The sequence below is a fragment of the Bos indicus genome, chromosome 16 (genome assembly GCF_029378745.1).
Source record: "Bos indicus isolate NIAB-ARS_2022 breed Sahiwal x Tharparkar chromosome 16, NIAB-ARS_B.indTharparkar_mat_pri_1.0, whole genome shotgun sequence".
NCBI lineage: Eukaryota > Metazoa > Chordata > Mammalia > Artiodactyla > Bovidae > Bos > Bos indicus.
This window is the reverse complement of record NC_091775.1, coordinates 66,334,864-66,351,106: the sequence shown is the minus strand read 5'-3', so window position 1 is coordinate 66,351,106 and position 16,243 is coordinate 66,334,864. Positions and strand designations below refer to the sequence as shown.

The 16,243-nt window shown below is 41.2% G+C and overlaps 1 protein-coding gene across 2 annotated transcripts in view; it reads right to left on the bottom strand.

Annotated features, from left to right (window-relative positions):
- Positions 1 to 16,243, bottom strand: part of C16H1orf21 (chromosome 16 C1orf21 homolog) — a 242,356-nt gene that overhangs the window by 110,398 nt on the left and 115,715 nt on the right. For both annotated transcript variants that reach the window (XM_070768563.1, XM_070768562.1), the window contains one exon: positions 3,186 to 3,280. In XM_070768563.1, the coding sequence (XP_070624664.1) occupies positions 3,186 to 3,280 (95 nt within the window). The remainder of the gene's footprint in view (positions 1 to 3,185; positions 3,281 to 16,243) is intronic.

Sequence of the window (16,243 nt, the reverse complement as noted above, 5' to 3'; positions counted from 1 at the left end):
CTGCCTCTTCCCACTCCATAGTCAAATAGGACGATGTGCTTTTTATTAAATACATCTTGCATTTTCCATCGCTGCTACTTCCACCTGGGGCACTCTTCCTCATTCTATCCTTTGAGGCCCATTTTAAAGGCCAGCTCTTTCACGAAGTAGGTCCTGATATCACACAGACAAAATAGCTGCCTCCTTTGATATCAGCAGGTCTCTGTATTGCCTTTTTGGAGTCAGTCTTGCTTTATTTATCTAACCCTGCTTTATTTATACTGAGTTGGTACTTACCTTGTTTATTGCAGTACAAGGTCCTCGTGGTGAGGGTCAGTGGTTTCCTTATTTTTGTGATTGTTTGAAGAGTTTGGTACAGAGCCTTGTACACAGAGGCAATCAATAAGCTACTGGTCAACCTGAACATTCCTCTCAACTTTACTGTAATCTCCTTAAGAACAATGACCTTAAGGACACAGTGTCTCTCAATACATGTAAGGGCCTTGTGCATAACAGGTACTCAAAACTTAATTCGTTTAAGTAATTTCATAGTTCCAGAGCAAGAGATTTCAAAAACACAACGTACCACTGGCATTAACCTAAAATATTCACTTAATCACCTCTCACCTGTCCCAGACACTGCACTCAAAATTTTATAACAACCATCTTCTGTAATCCTTCAAGAACACCATGAAGCACTGTCTTTTCCCTCAATGGATGGGCAGAGGTTTACAGAAGTGAAGTGACTGGATTCTGCAACGAGTCAGTGGCAGAGCTGAAATCTGAACCAAAGCAATTTCTGCTTCCAGAGCCCACGGTTGTCACCATAATGCCATATGCCTTGGTTATGTTTGCCAACTCCCCTTAGTTTCAACAATTTGGGTAAACAAAAAATCTTTTAAAAAATACTTCAAGCTACATCTTAAAATCATTCTTTGAAACATGAGAACATCTTGACTCTCAGATTATTTTAATGGGTGTAAAAATAAAGAATTGCTAAGTCTTTCTTATCCACCTTCCAATGTAAGCTTCAAATTTAGGAGGCTATTTGTTTTCTCAAATGATATGCATGGTTAGTACTTAATTATGCATCCCCCAACATGGAGGTGATAAGGGTAACATACCTCCAGATAACTGAAAATCATTTAATTTTGTGAAGCAGTCTACAAATCTCAGAACCAAAAACAACCGTTTAGTTCCCCATTTCCTTCTAAATCTTTAGATACTTGAAAACTCGTCTTATTAGTCTGGACTCTGATTGAAGGGCAGAGTAAAAAAGTGTGGGGTTGGCATAGATAATCCATGAATAAATAAGATCAGAGATTTCTCTTTGTCTGAATCTCCCCATTCAGTCTGCATGGAAAAGCACTCGCACCAACTTTGGCCACAGTGCTGAAAAAGAATACTAGCCTCAAGGAGTCTACAGATTATGAAACTGGGACAGAAAGAAAAAAAGTTGTATTGGCCCTAACAACACTGAGGAGGAACTCACAAGCTGTAAGATAAAAGTCATTGCTTTCTTTAGGATTTCAGAGATACAAACATGGAAAGTAGACAGTTACATCTAAGAAACAGCTACTGGCTAACTGGTCACCAGTGTCTCCATTGCATTTAATGGAAATACTATTACTCAAGATGAGATTTATAACTTCAGATGAAATTATATCAAGCAAGGACAAACTCTGATTTTCAGTAAAACAGAGTGGAAAATGACCACTGATGTTTCAGCTACTCAAGTATTCCATGTATCTATTCAAAGCACAACAATTTCTATATAAAAAGCCTGATAATATTAATTTCACTGTTTAGTCATAGCTACCTTTTTCTGGATTTAAGTTCAGTTCAGTTCAGTCGCTCAGTCACGTCTGACTCTTTGTGACCCCATGAACCGCAGCACGCCAGGCCTCCCTGTCCATCACCAACTGCCAGAGTCTACCCAAACCCATGTCCATTGAGTCAGTGATGCCATCCAACCATCTCATCCTCTGTCATCCCCTTCTCCTCCTGCCTTCAATCTTTCCCAGCATCAGGGTCTTTTTAAATGAGCCAACCCTTTGCATCAGGTGGCCAAAGTATTGGAGTTTCAGCTTCAACATCAGTCCTTCCAATGAACACCCAGGATCAATTTAACTGTTGATGTTAAAACGTAAGGTATGATGAACCTCTGTGACTTAAAGGATACCTTAAAATCCAAATCCCGTTTATGAAGTAAAATTTTATCAAAGTATTTTGGCTCCTTTAAAATTATCTCAAATATTCAGTTGTTGATACTTGAGTACTGCAAGTCATAGGTTCTATATTCAGAAAAGAATAGAGGAAAAAGAATGAGCCTGTTATGTTCATTAGTGTATCATGGAAAATGACAGCCTATCTGCTTAGCAGAAATCATAAAAACAAAAACAAAGCACAACACGGAAAAAGGAGTTTAAGTCAAGTGAAAATATTTATGACACTGCAAGCTTCTTAAAAATGTATTCACTGAAACATGAAAAAATAGCAGTAATTAATCCCAAAATAAAAGAGAAAAACAATGTTGCTCCAACACAACTGAATAAATGCATATTCTTAACAATCTGTAATCTCTTAAGAAATCAGCTAATATGATAATTTACTAAATGTTTTTTCAGAGATGAAATATTAAGGTGCAACATGTTTATTGATTTGTTTTAGAGGAAGAGGTTTCTAACTATCTGTTTCAGTCATTAGAATTCTCACATTCACTCAAAACCCGTAATACCATAACACTGTGAATGTGAAGTACTATTTGATAAAGACTTACCTTCTACGTACCTTATTTTCCTTTGAAAGGCAACTTTCTTAAAACACCACATATCAACAATAATGAAACTTAGCCATTCACTCTGATCTGCATTGAGTTAAAGGATGCAAAGGAAAAAAAAAAAGGTCCTCCCCCCATAAAACTCAATCCTACGTCATGATTTTTCCTTTAAATTTAATCATTTTGAAACATTAAAAATTTTGCTGTTTCTCTTGGAGCATCCTCTATCAAGATTAAAGAAGGGTTTGTTTGAAAACAAACAGGATACAGGAGTAAATGATGCAGCTTCCAGGCAAGCTATAAATAGCAACGGCATTTTCAAGAAATCTTACACTGGAGCGTTACGTTGCAGTTTAAACATGCAGTGCAGATTTTATTATAAAGTTGTCACCAAAATTCATTGTTATACAAGAAATGCAGTTCTTACCAAGTTTTCTTGGTTCCTGGCTGCTATTTTCTGCTCCTCTTCTGCCCCATTTTTCATGTATTTGACCTCTTCCACCGGTTTGATCCTATACTCATCTGAGTGCCAAAAACAGAAAAGACATTCTATAATTTTTTTCATAATGGTAGAAAGTGTCAGTAAGAAAAGCCAAACAGCACAATTTGTTAGAGCCTTTTTCCCTGTGGCCTTTATATATGGTTCATTTGAAACAATCTGGAAGATGCTTAACTAGCCTCTTTTTATGAAGTGCTCTCCTCTGTCCACTGGGAAAAGTTCAGCATCAGGAAGGCAGCTATGAAAGCGGCACTGCCTGGTCCTTTTACAGAGAGCAGACGGTGTTAGTGGAAACGGAGGTTGTTCCATCTCCAAAGACTATTTGAAATTTATATGTAATAGGGCATATCACATAATGATCTACGGAGATTTTCCTCCATGAGAATATTAGTTCAAAATACCTGTGGCAGCAGTGTTATACAGTACATTCACACCTAAATTTTTCTCTTTAGAAAAAACAAAGCAAAAGCAATGGGCTTGACTGATCAACAAATAGATGTAAACAACTGGAAGTTGAAATTTTCATATTTATTCACATATTAAATGTGCAACAATCTGCAACAATTTCATATGATATATACAGACTTTTTCTTAACCTCTCTGTAAAGTCACACACGAGAGGAGCATGGCTCTAACTGGTAGGTGTATCAGTCAAGGCTGGAGAGTAGAGTGGGCCATGGACAGGACCTGGACTTTGCAACAGCCAGAGAAAGACAGTGCAACAAATTCCAATATCGAAACACAGCATAGGTCAAACTTGGGAAAACTTGCAATTAAAGTTCTTTTCCAGGAGAGAGGTTTGGTGATGATAATGCTGACACTTTCACCAGATTTCTGTCACCAGGAAATGACATGGGTACATTAAGGTCAAAAACAGGCGTGACTTTGAGTCATCTTTAGTATGCGGGGAGAAAAATCACAGACATTATGGAATTAGAAAATCTCATCAACCAATAAAATGATGATTGCCTAGCAAAGGGCATGGAATAATGTATAGAACAGGCTACCTAATAGATAGATATCTATCACTAGGAAGTTGCTACATAGTTTCTTATTGTCTACAGTTAATTTGCTACAATGCCTATATTCTTACATAATTTCTTACCTTATTATTTATAATACCATTTCCAAAATAGTTTCAGGCTTCCTCATACTATCCCTCAATATGCTATACCCCAAAGATGTTTGTTATGGTAATATTTCTTTAGTAATTATGCTGTTCTGATGTTTCTCAAAATTATCATCCTTATGAAAGTAATATATTTTCTCATTTCTGAATCAAGACTCCCTATTCAGAGGCCAATTGTTTTTTCCTTCTGACAATTCAAGGTAGTTATTGATCCTGCTTCTTTCTAAAGAAATTAGAAAGAGTGGTACAAGTTTACAGTAATGAGTCCTTTAGGAATACCACATCCTAAATGTATTAACAAGTTAATCAGTGGGTTCTGATCCACAATTACAATGTGTAAGAATTTCACATTTCAATTTGGTATGCAGAAGAGAAAAAAAATGAAAGTAAATCAATAAAATTGGTGCATTTAATTAGGAATTATTTACTCAGAAGTAGGAAAAGCACTTGTTAATTGAAAAGAAAAGACACTGACTAATTATGCCTCCAGTACAATTATATAGAGATAAAAATAAAGGGGAAAATATAGCTAAAGAGGGACTCCCTAACTTCAGTTTGGAACATTAATATTTATAAATGATAGTTCACTGGGATAATTACTAACATTTAACTTAACTAAATTATGATGTTAATGACTTATGGTGAGTCTCTGATTACTTAAATTACACATACACATACCTATTTTTTTAAAACACAATTCCAGCAGACTATGATTTTGTCTAGAGGACACACAACCTCATGTGATAAGATGGGAAAAGCACATTTTAGGTCCTAAGCAGAACCTTCTGAAAGAGCCTTCCAAAAGATGGCCTTCTGCTTGCAGCACAGTAAAAGGTCTCTCCTAGGGCCTTGCCAGCTGTCCCTTCCCATACCAAGCAACAGCTCATAGCAGATACTCTCTAAACAGAGGAGTGATATTCAACCTTCATTCTCTTTTTATCCATCCAGGAAACAAAACTGAATTGAAAGTAGTAGAAAAACTATTAATATTTTTCTAATACTTCCTTTCAATGAAGAAAAGCTGCTGGCTACATGACTTTCAAGGCAGCACTATCCCACATACAGACTTTCTATAACATCACCAGTTTAGAAAGAGGATAGGTTTTAGTGTGTCATTAACAAACACGGCTGGCTAGCCAATGCCAATTTCATGGAACACGCTATGACTGGATAAAAAAGAAAGAAAAAAACAAACAGCCACGTCTGCAAAGCCAGACCTATCATTATTACTTACACAACACACTGCACAAAATCCATCACAGTGTGAAACAAAAAGCCAGCAAGGCCCGAAGATAAACCACAGCCTGTACAAAGCCAAGACTTAAAAACAGTCTGTCAAATCTCTCAAAGGCTCATGCTGGGGATGAAGATGCCCATCTGGAAATAGACAACTTGTCAACCAACGTGTCACACATTTCCATGGCAATGCCGCCTTCATGAATGACACTCTGGGTGGATGAACAGAGCATTTCAGGCGATGGCCGTGACATGACCACCACAGAAATCCATTTTTCCTCTTATTTGGGGCACAGGGGAATCCGTGGGGGATTTTAGGCCCCCTTCATCAGATCCCACACTGGAGGGAATTAGCAGAGCCACTGTTAACAACCAGAGAGTCCTGGAGACAGAACAACGTGCCAACTTGATTAAGAGGAGTGAAAAGCAGACCGTCTTCCTCCGGCTCCCTCACACCTGTTCACGATTTTTCTTTTCTTCTCGTTGATCTTGTCAGGTGGCTTATTAAAATGCACGTCAGAAACAGTAGGCTAACACCCCATTTCAAACCCACTCCCCCTTCTCTCTGTGTAAATAGTTGCAGGCTATGCCAGTCAAAATATATCTGGGGTAGAAGCCCTGCTGTGGTGTGATCTTGTTCCTCAGATCACACCAGAGAGGGGCAGCTCCATCAAACTAAAGACAACTGTTTCCCACCAAATCTTTGTACCTCACTTTTGACATAAAAGGCAAGGAGATCAAATCAATGAATACTCAAGGAAATCAACCCTGAATATTCATTGTAAGGACTAATGCTGAAGCTGAAGCTCCAGTATTTTGGCCACCTGATGCAAAGAGCCAACTCACTGGAAAAGATCCTAATGCTGGGGAAGATTGAAGGCAGGGGAAGGGGACAACAGAAGACAAGATGGTTGGATGGCATCATCAACTCAATGAACATGAATCTGAGCAAACTCTGGGAAACAGTGAAGGATGGGGAAGCCTGGCGTGCTGCAGTCCATGGGGTCACAAAGAGTCGGGCACAACTTAGCGACTGAACAACAACAAATACGCATATAGAACCAAGTTTTTAGAGCTAGAAGGGAATGAAATGGTTTGACTTGACTTTAGATGGTATGGAATCATCACCACTTTCCAGATCCTATCAATTTTCCCATTGTTAATAACTCACTGGCCCCTAACTGGTTCTCTCAAGCTTTGCAGACAAAGATCTGCTAAAAGGTTACTTTTATAATCAAGGGAATGGACTTTAACATGAGACAATCAGATGGAGGTGAGTGCTGGAGTGAGTTTATAATGCCAAAATTATTAAGCAGTTATATTTCTCATAAAAGTACGTATTAGGTAAGGAAGGAGAAAGGCAAGAGATCTAGCAATGCTGCTCTTTGAGTAAAAATGGCTCTTACGGTTGTTTCCTAGAATGGTGAAATCTGCATCTACTTTCACACCTTCTTACTCTGTCTTCTCATTAATGACAGATGTACCAAAATAAACCGCATCTTTTCCAGGGCTGTTTCAATTTCAAAAACTCTGTGCTAAAGTCCTCATATCAAAATCTAACATCTGTCTGGGCATCTTCACTGAATGCTCTGGATTGCTTCTTCATTCAGAATTTGCCTGAAGATTCTCTAGTAGACTAATTATTATTATATGCTCAGGAAAACACGAGGACTTAGGAAAAGAGGTAAAAGAAGTATTTACAAAAATAAACAAACCAATTAAAAGCCTAAACTATTCTGCTTCTTAATATAAACTCACTCCCCCTAGATTTCTCCCACTGAGCATCCTGTCTACCAAACTAACTAAATTCAAGTCCCCAAATCCTGGCACAACTTCAGATTCTTCCCTAAGATCTTTTTCAGAAAACTTAAACAAATTTTTCATTAGAATATAATTGCTTGGCAATGTTGTGTTAGTTTCTGCTGTACAATGAAATCAATCAGCTATATTTATACATATATCCTCTCCCTCTTGAGCCTCCTTCCCACTCCCACCCCATCCCCCTCATTCTATCCATCTAGGTCATCATAGAGTGTCGAGCTAAGCTCAGTCTGCTATACAGCAGTTTCCCACCAACTATTTTACACATGGTAGCTTGGAGAAGGAAATGGCAACCCACTCCAGTATTCGTGCCTGGAAAATCCCATGGACAGAGGAGCCTGGCAGGCTACAGTTCATGGGATTGCAAAAAGTTGGACACAACTGAGCAATTGAGCATCACCACCACCAGTGTGTATATATACACACATATATATTCTTTCAAGAGATGGGTACTCATGGTAGCTAAAAGCTTAGCCTCAAGAGCTATTAATAGAAAGACTGGCCATAAGATCTTGGGCAACTTCCTCAATGCTTTCTGTGCTTTGGTTTTTTCATTTGTAAAATGGGAATATTTATAGTACTTAATCTCACACATGGAGCTACATGAATTAACACATGAATACTCTTAAAACAGTGCCTAGCCCATAACAAATGTTCAAAAAATACTGGCTGCTGCTTTAGAAACAGAACCCTGCTGGTTCTGCAGGGAATACTATTTCTAATGCACAAAATCCATCAAAAATGGCAACCCACTCCAGTATCCTGGCCTGGAGAAACCCATGGACAGAGGAGTCTGGTGTGTTACAGTCCATAGGGTCGCAAAGAGTTGGACACAACCGAAGCAACTTAGCACACAGCACATAAAAACAATAAGCATCATGTAAACATCAGTAATTAATTTAATCAAAATGGTGACTCAACTCTATTGACAAATAAGAGGAAGTGATAAGGGGGTATAATTGTCCATGGTAAGCCTTCAGTATTTTTTTTAACTATGTACATATAGTGCTTTAATGAAAATAGAACATGATTTTCAAAGAACAGTAACTTTTATGATAGGAAAAAGAAGAGTGATCATTATTTGAGTGAAACCAGGGTTACAATAAAATAATGCTCCTCTATCTTCCTGTATATCCTAACTCAATTATTGCCATTGGCACAGCTCCTCGTCTCAGCCTTCCTCGAGGGCACAAGAGTGAACGGGTGAGGTTCCAATTCAGAACAGGCAGGGTGATTGTTTTAAAGAAAGAAGGACAGAGGTTGCTTTAAAAAAAAAAAAAAAAGCCACTTTGGAAAGAAAACCCTTTTCTGAAAGGATAAGAAGGCAGAACTCTATGGCACTATAAAATAAAGATGGATAGCAAGCCCGGTCAATTACACCGGGAAATGTGGCCTCCTACTTTGGAGGACTCCACCCATCAGCTGTTCATGCCTCTATTTGCTTATTCATTTCACACTCACCTAATGTCTGCTGTGTCTAAGCCGTGGTCTTTCTCAGGGGCTCACTGGATGCTGTCTGGGTGGACGAGGTATCTGTTTTTTCACTCAAAGTGTCTGGCACACTGGTGTTTAAGAAAACTTTTTTTTTTTTTTTAAGAGATAAAACCTAGAGACCTGACTTCAGTTCACAGATGAATAAAATTTACCCCAATCAGTGCTTCAGTTTTGTTTGTCTGAGGTGTCCCTTTTCCCCCTTGCTGGATTCTCCAATGAAGAAAAAAGATATCTAATGAAAAATAAAAACAAAAAAACCAATGCCATTCTTTACATTTTTGCAAACAAGTGCAATGGGTATGAAACTGCTATTTCACCTTAACCTTTTCGCTGTGATGTCCTCAGTGTGGAAGTCTTGGCTGGCGTATATGTAGGTTTTTGAGCTAAAACTTGTATTATTCCCCTACCTAGAATTTCTTTCCTAGTCTCTCAGTTGATTCAAAGACTATTTGAGTCCAAGTTTCATTATCTTTACGAAATCTTCAATCTCTTTGGACTACAAGTATCTCTTCTGCCTCCAAATTTCTAAGTTCTTACTTTTCACTTTTAAAATTTGCCCCAAACACCCTTAGTGTTATTTCCTTCACATGTGAAGTGATTTCAACTAATTGTAAACTTCTCCAAGCGAAGAGATGATTTCATTTCCAGGCTACTCCATGGAAAACCCAGTTAATTTCATGTAGCTAAACCATTCAATATAGGCATCAGCAACCTCAATAGTAGGGTGGTCATGTGATCCTAGGAGATGAAGAAGGAGAAAGGAAACACTTTCTTCTCTTTTCTTTGATGTAAAGCTTGACTTGAACCAAAGCTTTAAATGGGTGGTTTGTCTTTGATGTCAAAGAACCTCCTCTTCTGAGCCCAACTTGCATCTCCATGTAAACCTCTCCCCAAGCCTCCTCATTCTGCAGTTTTCTCAGCCCTACTGCCTCTACTCACTTCTCCTGCAGCATTACACTAAGTTTATTTTTCAAACTTATACCTTAGCCTTTTGTTTTTCCCGGTGCCCCAATAAAGATGATTTGTGTTAAATCAGGAATCTCTAATTGGTGTACTTCTAAGACATCCAACATAAAGGAAACAATTTGAGGCTTGACGTGTATTCTGGTCGGGAGTTGGGTGAGGGGCCATAGTTTCTTAATAGGGTAGGAAAGTCACTGCTGGCAATCCAGTCTCATCCATCCCTTTATCTTTTTTGGAGCTGTTGAGCTTTTGAATCTGTGGGTTGCTGCTATTGATCATATTTGGGAATTTTTCAGCTAATATTCTCCATGCCTCCCTTCCTGTCTTTACACAGCTTGTAAACGGGGAGCTGCCTGACTTTAGAACCCACTCTTTACTGTTATATCATTGGTATATGCTTTGGAACTTATCTCACCTCTCCCATCATCCTAATCTCCAAGATATAGCTTTGTGGTTCTTAATTTTGCAACAACAGGTCAGTGCTTAATAGCTGTTAGACTGAAGAGAATTTTGTCACAGAAGCATTGAAGGCTTTAATGCCCACAGCATGCTGCTGCTGCTAAGTCGCTTCAGTCGTGTTCGACTCTGTGCAACCCCATAGACAGCAGCCCACCAGGCTTCCCCGTCCCTGGGATTCTCCAGGCAAGAACACTGGAGTGGGTTGCCATTTCCTTCTCCAATGTATGCAAGGGAAAAGTGAAAGTGAAGTCGCTCAGTCGTGTCTGACTCTTAGCGACCCCATGGACTGCAGCCCACCAGGCTTCTCCGTCCATGGGATTTTCCAGGCAAAAGTACTGGAGTGGGGTGCCATTGCCTTCTCCGGCCCACAGCATATCTAACCCTGATTCACTTCTAAACCCTCCTCACCTGGAAAGCTCTTATTCAGGAGAGTCTGAAAACTTACTCTGGGCTGGCTCTAAGCTGAGCAACGGCAGATGGTGTTGAAGGGAGGGAACGGAAGAGGCTAGGAAACAGTGCCCGAGAGAAACCACTGTCCTGGGAGAAGGCTTGTGCTCTGGGAAACTTTCTACTACCTGGAGCATATTCCTCAGGTTAGACTGACCCTAGACTGACCGCATAACTAGGCTGACCATATTCCACTTGGCTACAGTCCACCAGGATGGACTAAATCTGGAAAACCTTATACACAAAGCAAAGACTCAACTGAAGGACCTCACAGACCACTAGCAATTCTAAGTCAGGTAGTCCCTTCACAATCATTACTATATCCTCACTTGCAGAAAACGGTTTTGCCCTTTCCAATGTAATAGTTATCATTAAGCAATTTCTAGGATAATTATGAAGTGCCCATTCTAAACATTTCAAACATTTCTAAAATAAGGTTTTGGTGCATTTAATACTCAATGCTCTTGGTTCTTTTCAAAATGTGACTCAAATCAACCTAATAAAGGAAAACTAACTTCAAAATAAGATTGTTCGACACATTAAGTGCTCATGGTCTAAGAATATAAGCTGTTAAAAAATTACAAAGGGAAATTATGTTTTTGGACTTCATATTTATGGAAGATTAAAGCCTGGCCACTGGGTTTCAACTAGGGCAATTAGGCAGATTGTATATATTTGTACCCCATGGACCGTAGCCTTCCAGGCTCCTCTATCCATGGGATTCTCCAGGGAAGAATACTGGAGTGGGTTGCCATTTCCTTCTCCAGGGGATCTTCCTGACCCAGGATTGAACCTGGGTCTCTTGAATTGCAGGCAGATTCTTTACCAACTGAGCTACAAGGGAAGCCCATATATTTGTTCACATCCCCCTTTATGATATCTCATAATTGAAAATTGTTAATGTCACTCAGAGAGCAAGTTTTACATGCCTACTTTGTTTTTGCCTGGAGAATCCCAGGGACGGGGGAGCCTGGTGGGCTGCCGTCTATGGGGTCGCAGAGTCGGACACGACTGAAGTGACTTAGCAGCAGCAGTGAAACCTAACACTGGGACATATTTGAAAACCAGAGATAGACAAAAGATATAGTCTTGCTTCAGTCTTATAAAACTCATTTCAGCACACCTTCACTAATAAAGGGTGCTATCCTTTTTAAAAAATATGCAATCAACTGAGGGGTGAAAACAGTATCTAGTTTTCATTTTAGTTTGATGTTTCAAAATTTGCTAGTTTTACTGAATACTTTTTCCCTGTTTGGATCATTCAATTCACGTGTACTCCCTTCTTTCTGATATCCTTTGCCCTTTTTCTCTAGTTGGAGTTGTAGCATTTTTCTTATTGACTGCTATGAGCTCTCTGCAAACTATACCAATTTATGGATATACTTCTGGCCCCAAAAGGTCTGTGCAAAAGCACCTCTTGAGTTTCATTCAGACAAGAGGAGGCAGAAGGAACTAACTCCCTTCTGTTCTTCAGTCAAATGCTACACTATCTTTTCTGTGTTCCTTTCCTTCTTTACTTAAGCAGCATTCACTGAGCACCTAGTACATGCCAGAGAACAGAGTACTCAGTCCTGGGCAAAGGAGGCAGACGCTGTACTCAAGGAGCTCACAGCCAGTGAGGGAAAATTTAAGAAGATGAGCAAATGAGAGTGTAGTCCATCTGCAGCCATAAAGCACAAGTGTGGGGCTTCCCCAGTGGCTCAGCGGTAAAGAATCTGCCTGCAATGCAGGAGTGACAGGAGACACAGGTTCGATCCCTGGGTCAGGAAGATCCCCTGGAGAAGGGCATAGCAACACACTCCAGTAATCTTGCCTGGAGAATCCCATGGACAGAGGAGCCAGGCGGGCTATGGTCCACGGGGTCGCAGAGAGTTGGACAACACCGAAGAGACTTAGTATGAACACACAGGGTAGTTGTAATAAGAAGAGAAAGGAGGGACCCCTTAAGAAAGGTTGAGGAGAGTCTTGGAGGAGGTGACATAACTCAGAGGAGTACTAAGGAACACTAAGGTGTGTGAGAAGGACAGGTCTAGGTAAGGGGACAGTGAGTTCAACAGCCAGAGAGAACATGGCCAACAGGAACAACACAGAGAGTTCTAGTACAGCCAACACGCAGAATTCGGGGTGGGGGGCAGGCGGGGGTTGCTGCCTAGAGAGATGTACAGAAGGGAGGCTGTAGGGCAAGTGCAGGAAGAACTGGGATGCAAATCCCACCAGAGTCAGGCTCCGCGCCAAGCGGGTATTGACTTCCCCCACCAGGTACCAGACTCAAGCTGCCGTTACAGCCTAAGCTTCTGTCCTCAGCCATCTCCTCTGGAGAGACCCCAACCATTGTAATCCAAGGCTTTCTGCCTCTCTGAAAGAAGACTCAGCGAAGGTGGAACACACATGAGCCAGGGGAGGTGGGCCAGTCAGCTGAGGAAGGTGAGGAAGAACGACACCTGGAGGAGAAGACAGGCCAAGAGCCAGTGGCCACTAGGAGTCTCAGGAGGGTGGAGTCTTTACCTGGAGTCAGCTGGCGGGGCTGGAGCTAAAGTACAATATCTGCCAGAACCTGTTTGCTGCTTCCTGGAGAGTCATGCCTTCACCTAGGGATGGGGAGGTATCGAAGCTTGCAGAACAGGGAGTGCTTGGGATGGGCTGTGATCTGTCCTGGGGCAAAGGAGCTGCCAGTGAACCTGACCCCAGCTGCTTCCCCTTTGGCGGGACAGCAGTGAATCAGAAGGGACAGAGCACTGGCTCAAAGGGCCCTTCTTTTCTGGACCTGGCATGGTGACTTCCTAGCTGTGTGCCGTGGAGGCAGGGGAGAGAGTGAGCTGAGTGTGCTGAGATGCGTGTGCGTGGGTGCTACGGCTTCTCAGCATTCTTAGGGTCTTGTTCACGTCTTTGAAGGTGCCCACAGCTGCAGGGATGCTAAAGTGGTAAAGCTTCCCTCACTACAACGCCTTTAATAATTAAGACTGGACCTGCAGGTCCCATTCCTGAATCATTTAATCATTTCAGAGGCCAGACAGCACGTCTCTTCCATTCATCTGGGGCTTGTTATTCAGTGATGGGGCTTCCTAGGTGGCGCTAGTGGTAAAATATCTGCCTGCCAATTCAGGAGACGCAAGAGACTTGGATTCAATCCCTGGGTTGGGAAGATCCCCTGGGGAAGGGAATGTCAACTTACCCCAGTATTCTTGCCTGTAAAACCCTATGGACAGAGGAGCCTGGCCGGCTACAGTCCATGGGGTCACAAAGAGTTGGACACGACTGAGCAACTGAGCACACATTCAATGACCAGGGAATTATTAACCAGTCATTAAAGGTCCCGGAACATTCATCTTTTGGCATACTCTGACTAAAGACATACACCAGTTAATATACGATAATAATTCCCAACCAAGAGAGTGGCGAGTCCCTCGCAGAGAGGAAAGGCAGGCGTGGTGGTTCTGAGAGCCATTCACTCAGCTTCTCTAGAGCCCTGCTCTGTCTCTTCAGGAGTGCTGGTTCTCCACCAACCACGGAAAAGCTGGAGACCAGCTAGGTCCTCTCTGCTCTTCTTGGCGGGGTTCCTGTTATCCTTGATAACCGTTCAAGAGAAAGCCTGTCCAGCCATCTCTCCTCTTCCCTAATCCTCATGCCAGTCTGATGAGGCTGGTACTACAAGCCCCTTTCCACAGTTGCAGAGATCAGTCCTTGATTGGCTGGTCAAGTCGCAATGCTGGTTCTAACCCAGGTTGCTTGGAATCCAGGGCCAGACTCCTAACCACTAAGCCCGTTCTTTTTTTTAAACCACAAAGCACAGGAAACAATCACTTTGGGAAATGATACAGGCATAAAGTATGAACAGACTCAGAAAGGATCTGAACACATTTGGAAATCACAGCGATATAAATAAAAGCTATACAGATATCTAACCAAAAGTTCATGGGTAACATCAGGGAAACTAGCAGACCCCTCCCTCATCAGGTGTTAGGAGTCTTTGCTGGTGGAAAATATTACCCCTGTGCTCCTTAAGTTAGGAACCAATATGCCATCCAAAGTAAGGGCTGTGAGACCTCTCATTACAATGGCGATTTGACCGCCACTGCATCCAATGGGTGAAAACCAAAGCTCTTCTCCAATACGCAGTAAATACTGCAGTATCTTTGCAAAAAACTTTGTATTTTGAAAGATAACTTCATTTTAAGGCTTCTGTTATACACTATGACTTTGATATATGATCTTAGCAATAAGATCAAGCAAGGATCTCTTCCTTCACTGGAGTAAGGAGGAGGAGGAGGGACTGAACACAGGAGAGGTAGGGACGAGGAGGAGAGAGAGAAGGAGGATGAGAGCTATCATTTATCGAGTCCCAGATGCAGTTTGGAAAATCTGTTATACCACAACCCATTTAATACTCTCAGGGCTCTAAGAAAGAGAAGCATGTCTCCATCACAAGGAAACGTTCACTCATCTAGCTGTACCATCGAATATGTGGTGGGACTGGGGCCAGCCCTTGAACCCAGGCAGTCTGACTCAGACACCCCAGGTTCTTATTCAACTTTCTCACAAATGTGTCATGAACTGAATTTCTGATAAAAACGAAAATTCTCTTTGCTGGTCTCCATTACAGAACTATTACAACATGTTATCACAATGTGTATCCTCTTCCTGAGTGGAAATCATCTTTAAGATAAACCTTTTCAGGTCAGACATTAAAATATATATTATGATAAAATATGATCTAAAATAAATGCAAACAGTGATTTTCCTTTTAGGTAACAGCAAATGCTGGTGGCTCAGTTGGAAAGACTTCACTTGCCAATGCAGGAGACAGGGGTTCCATCCCTGGGCTGAGAAGATCCCCTGGAGAAAGAAAGAACCCACTCCAGTATTCCTGTCTGGGAAATCACATGGACAGAGGAGCTTTGTGGGCTACAGTCCATGAGGTCTCAAAAAAGTTGGACATGACTTAGCAACTAAATAACAACAACAAATACAAACAGATACTAACAGAATGGCTCGCATGCCTTCCTTTGGACATTGAGCTCATAAAATTCCACTGTCATGAAGAGTTGCTTTTCTAAAACTGGTAATAAATTTCTGCTGATTCATCCATAGTCAGTCCTTCACTACTGTCTGGGGTCAAAGGTTGTGAACTTGCTGGAGGGCTGGTCAGAATTAGGAAATTCATGACCATTCCAGGAATTCTTCCCCATTTAGTGTGGCTGCCATAGAGTCATCTGAAACACGGAACAAGTTGACCAATGGTGCAGTCATGCACATGTATGTGTTTGTGTGTGTTAGAAGAAGGACATCTTAATGTTGATCTAACTCCTTTAATTGGGTTCTGACTTAAGTGGATTTCTATCAAAGAAAAGATTCTTAGATTATAATCCAGATGCTTAAGCATCCCAGTCCCCTCCTTCTCTCTCCAGGCACCTGACCAGCAGGCCTGGCTTGTGCTCTT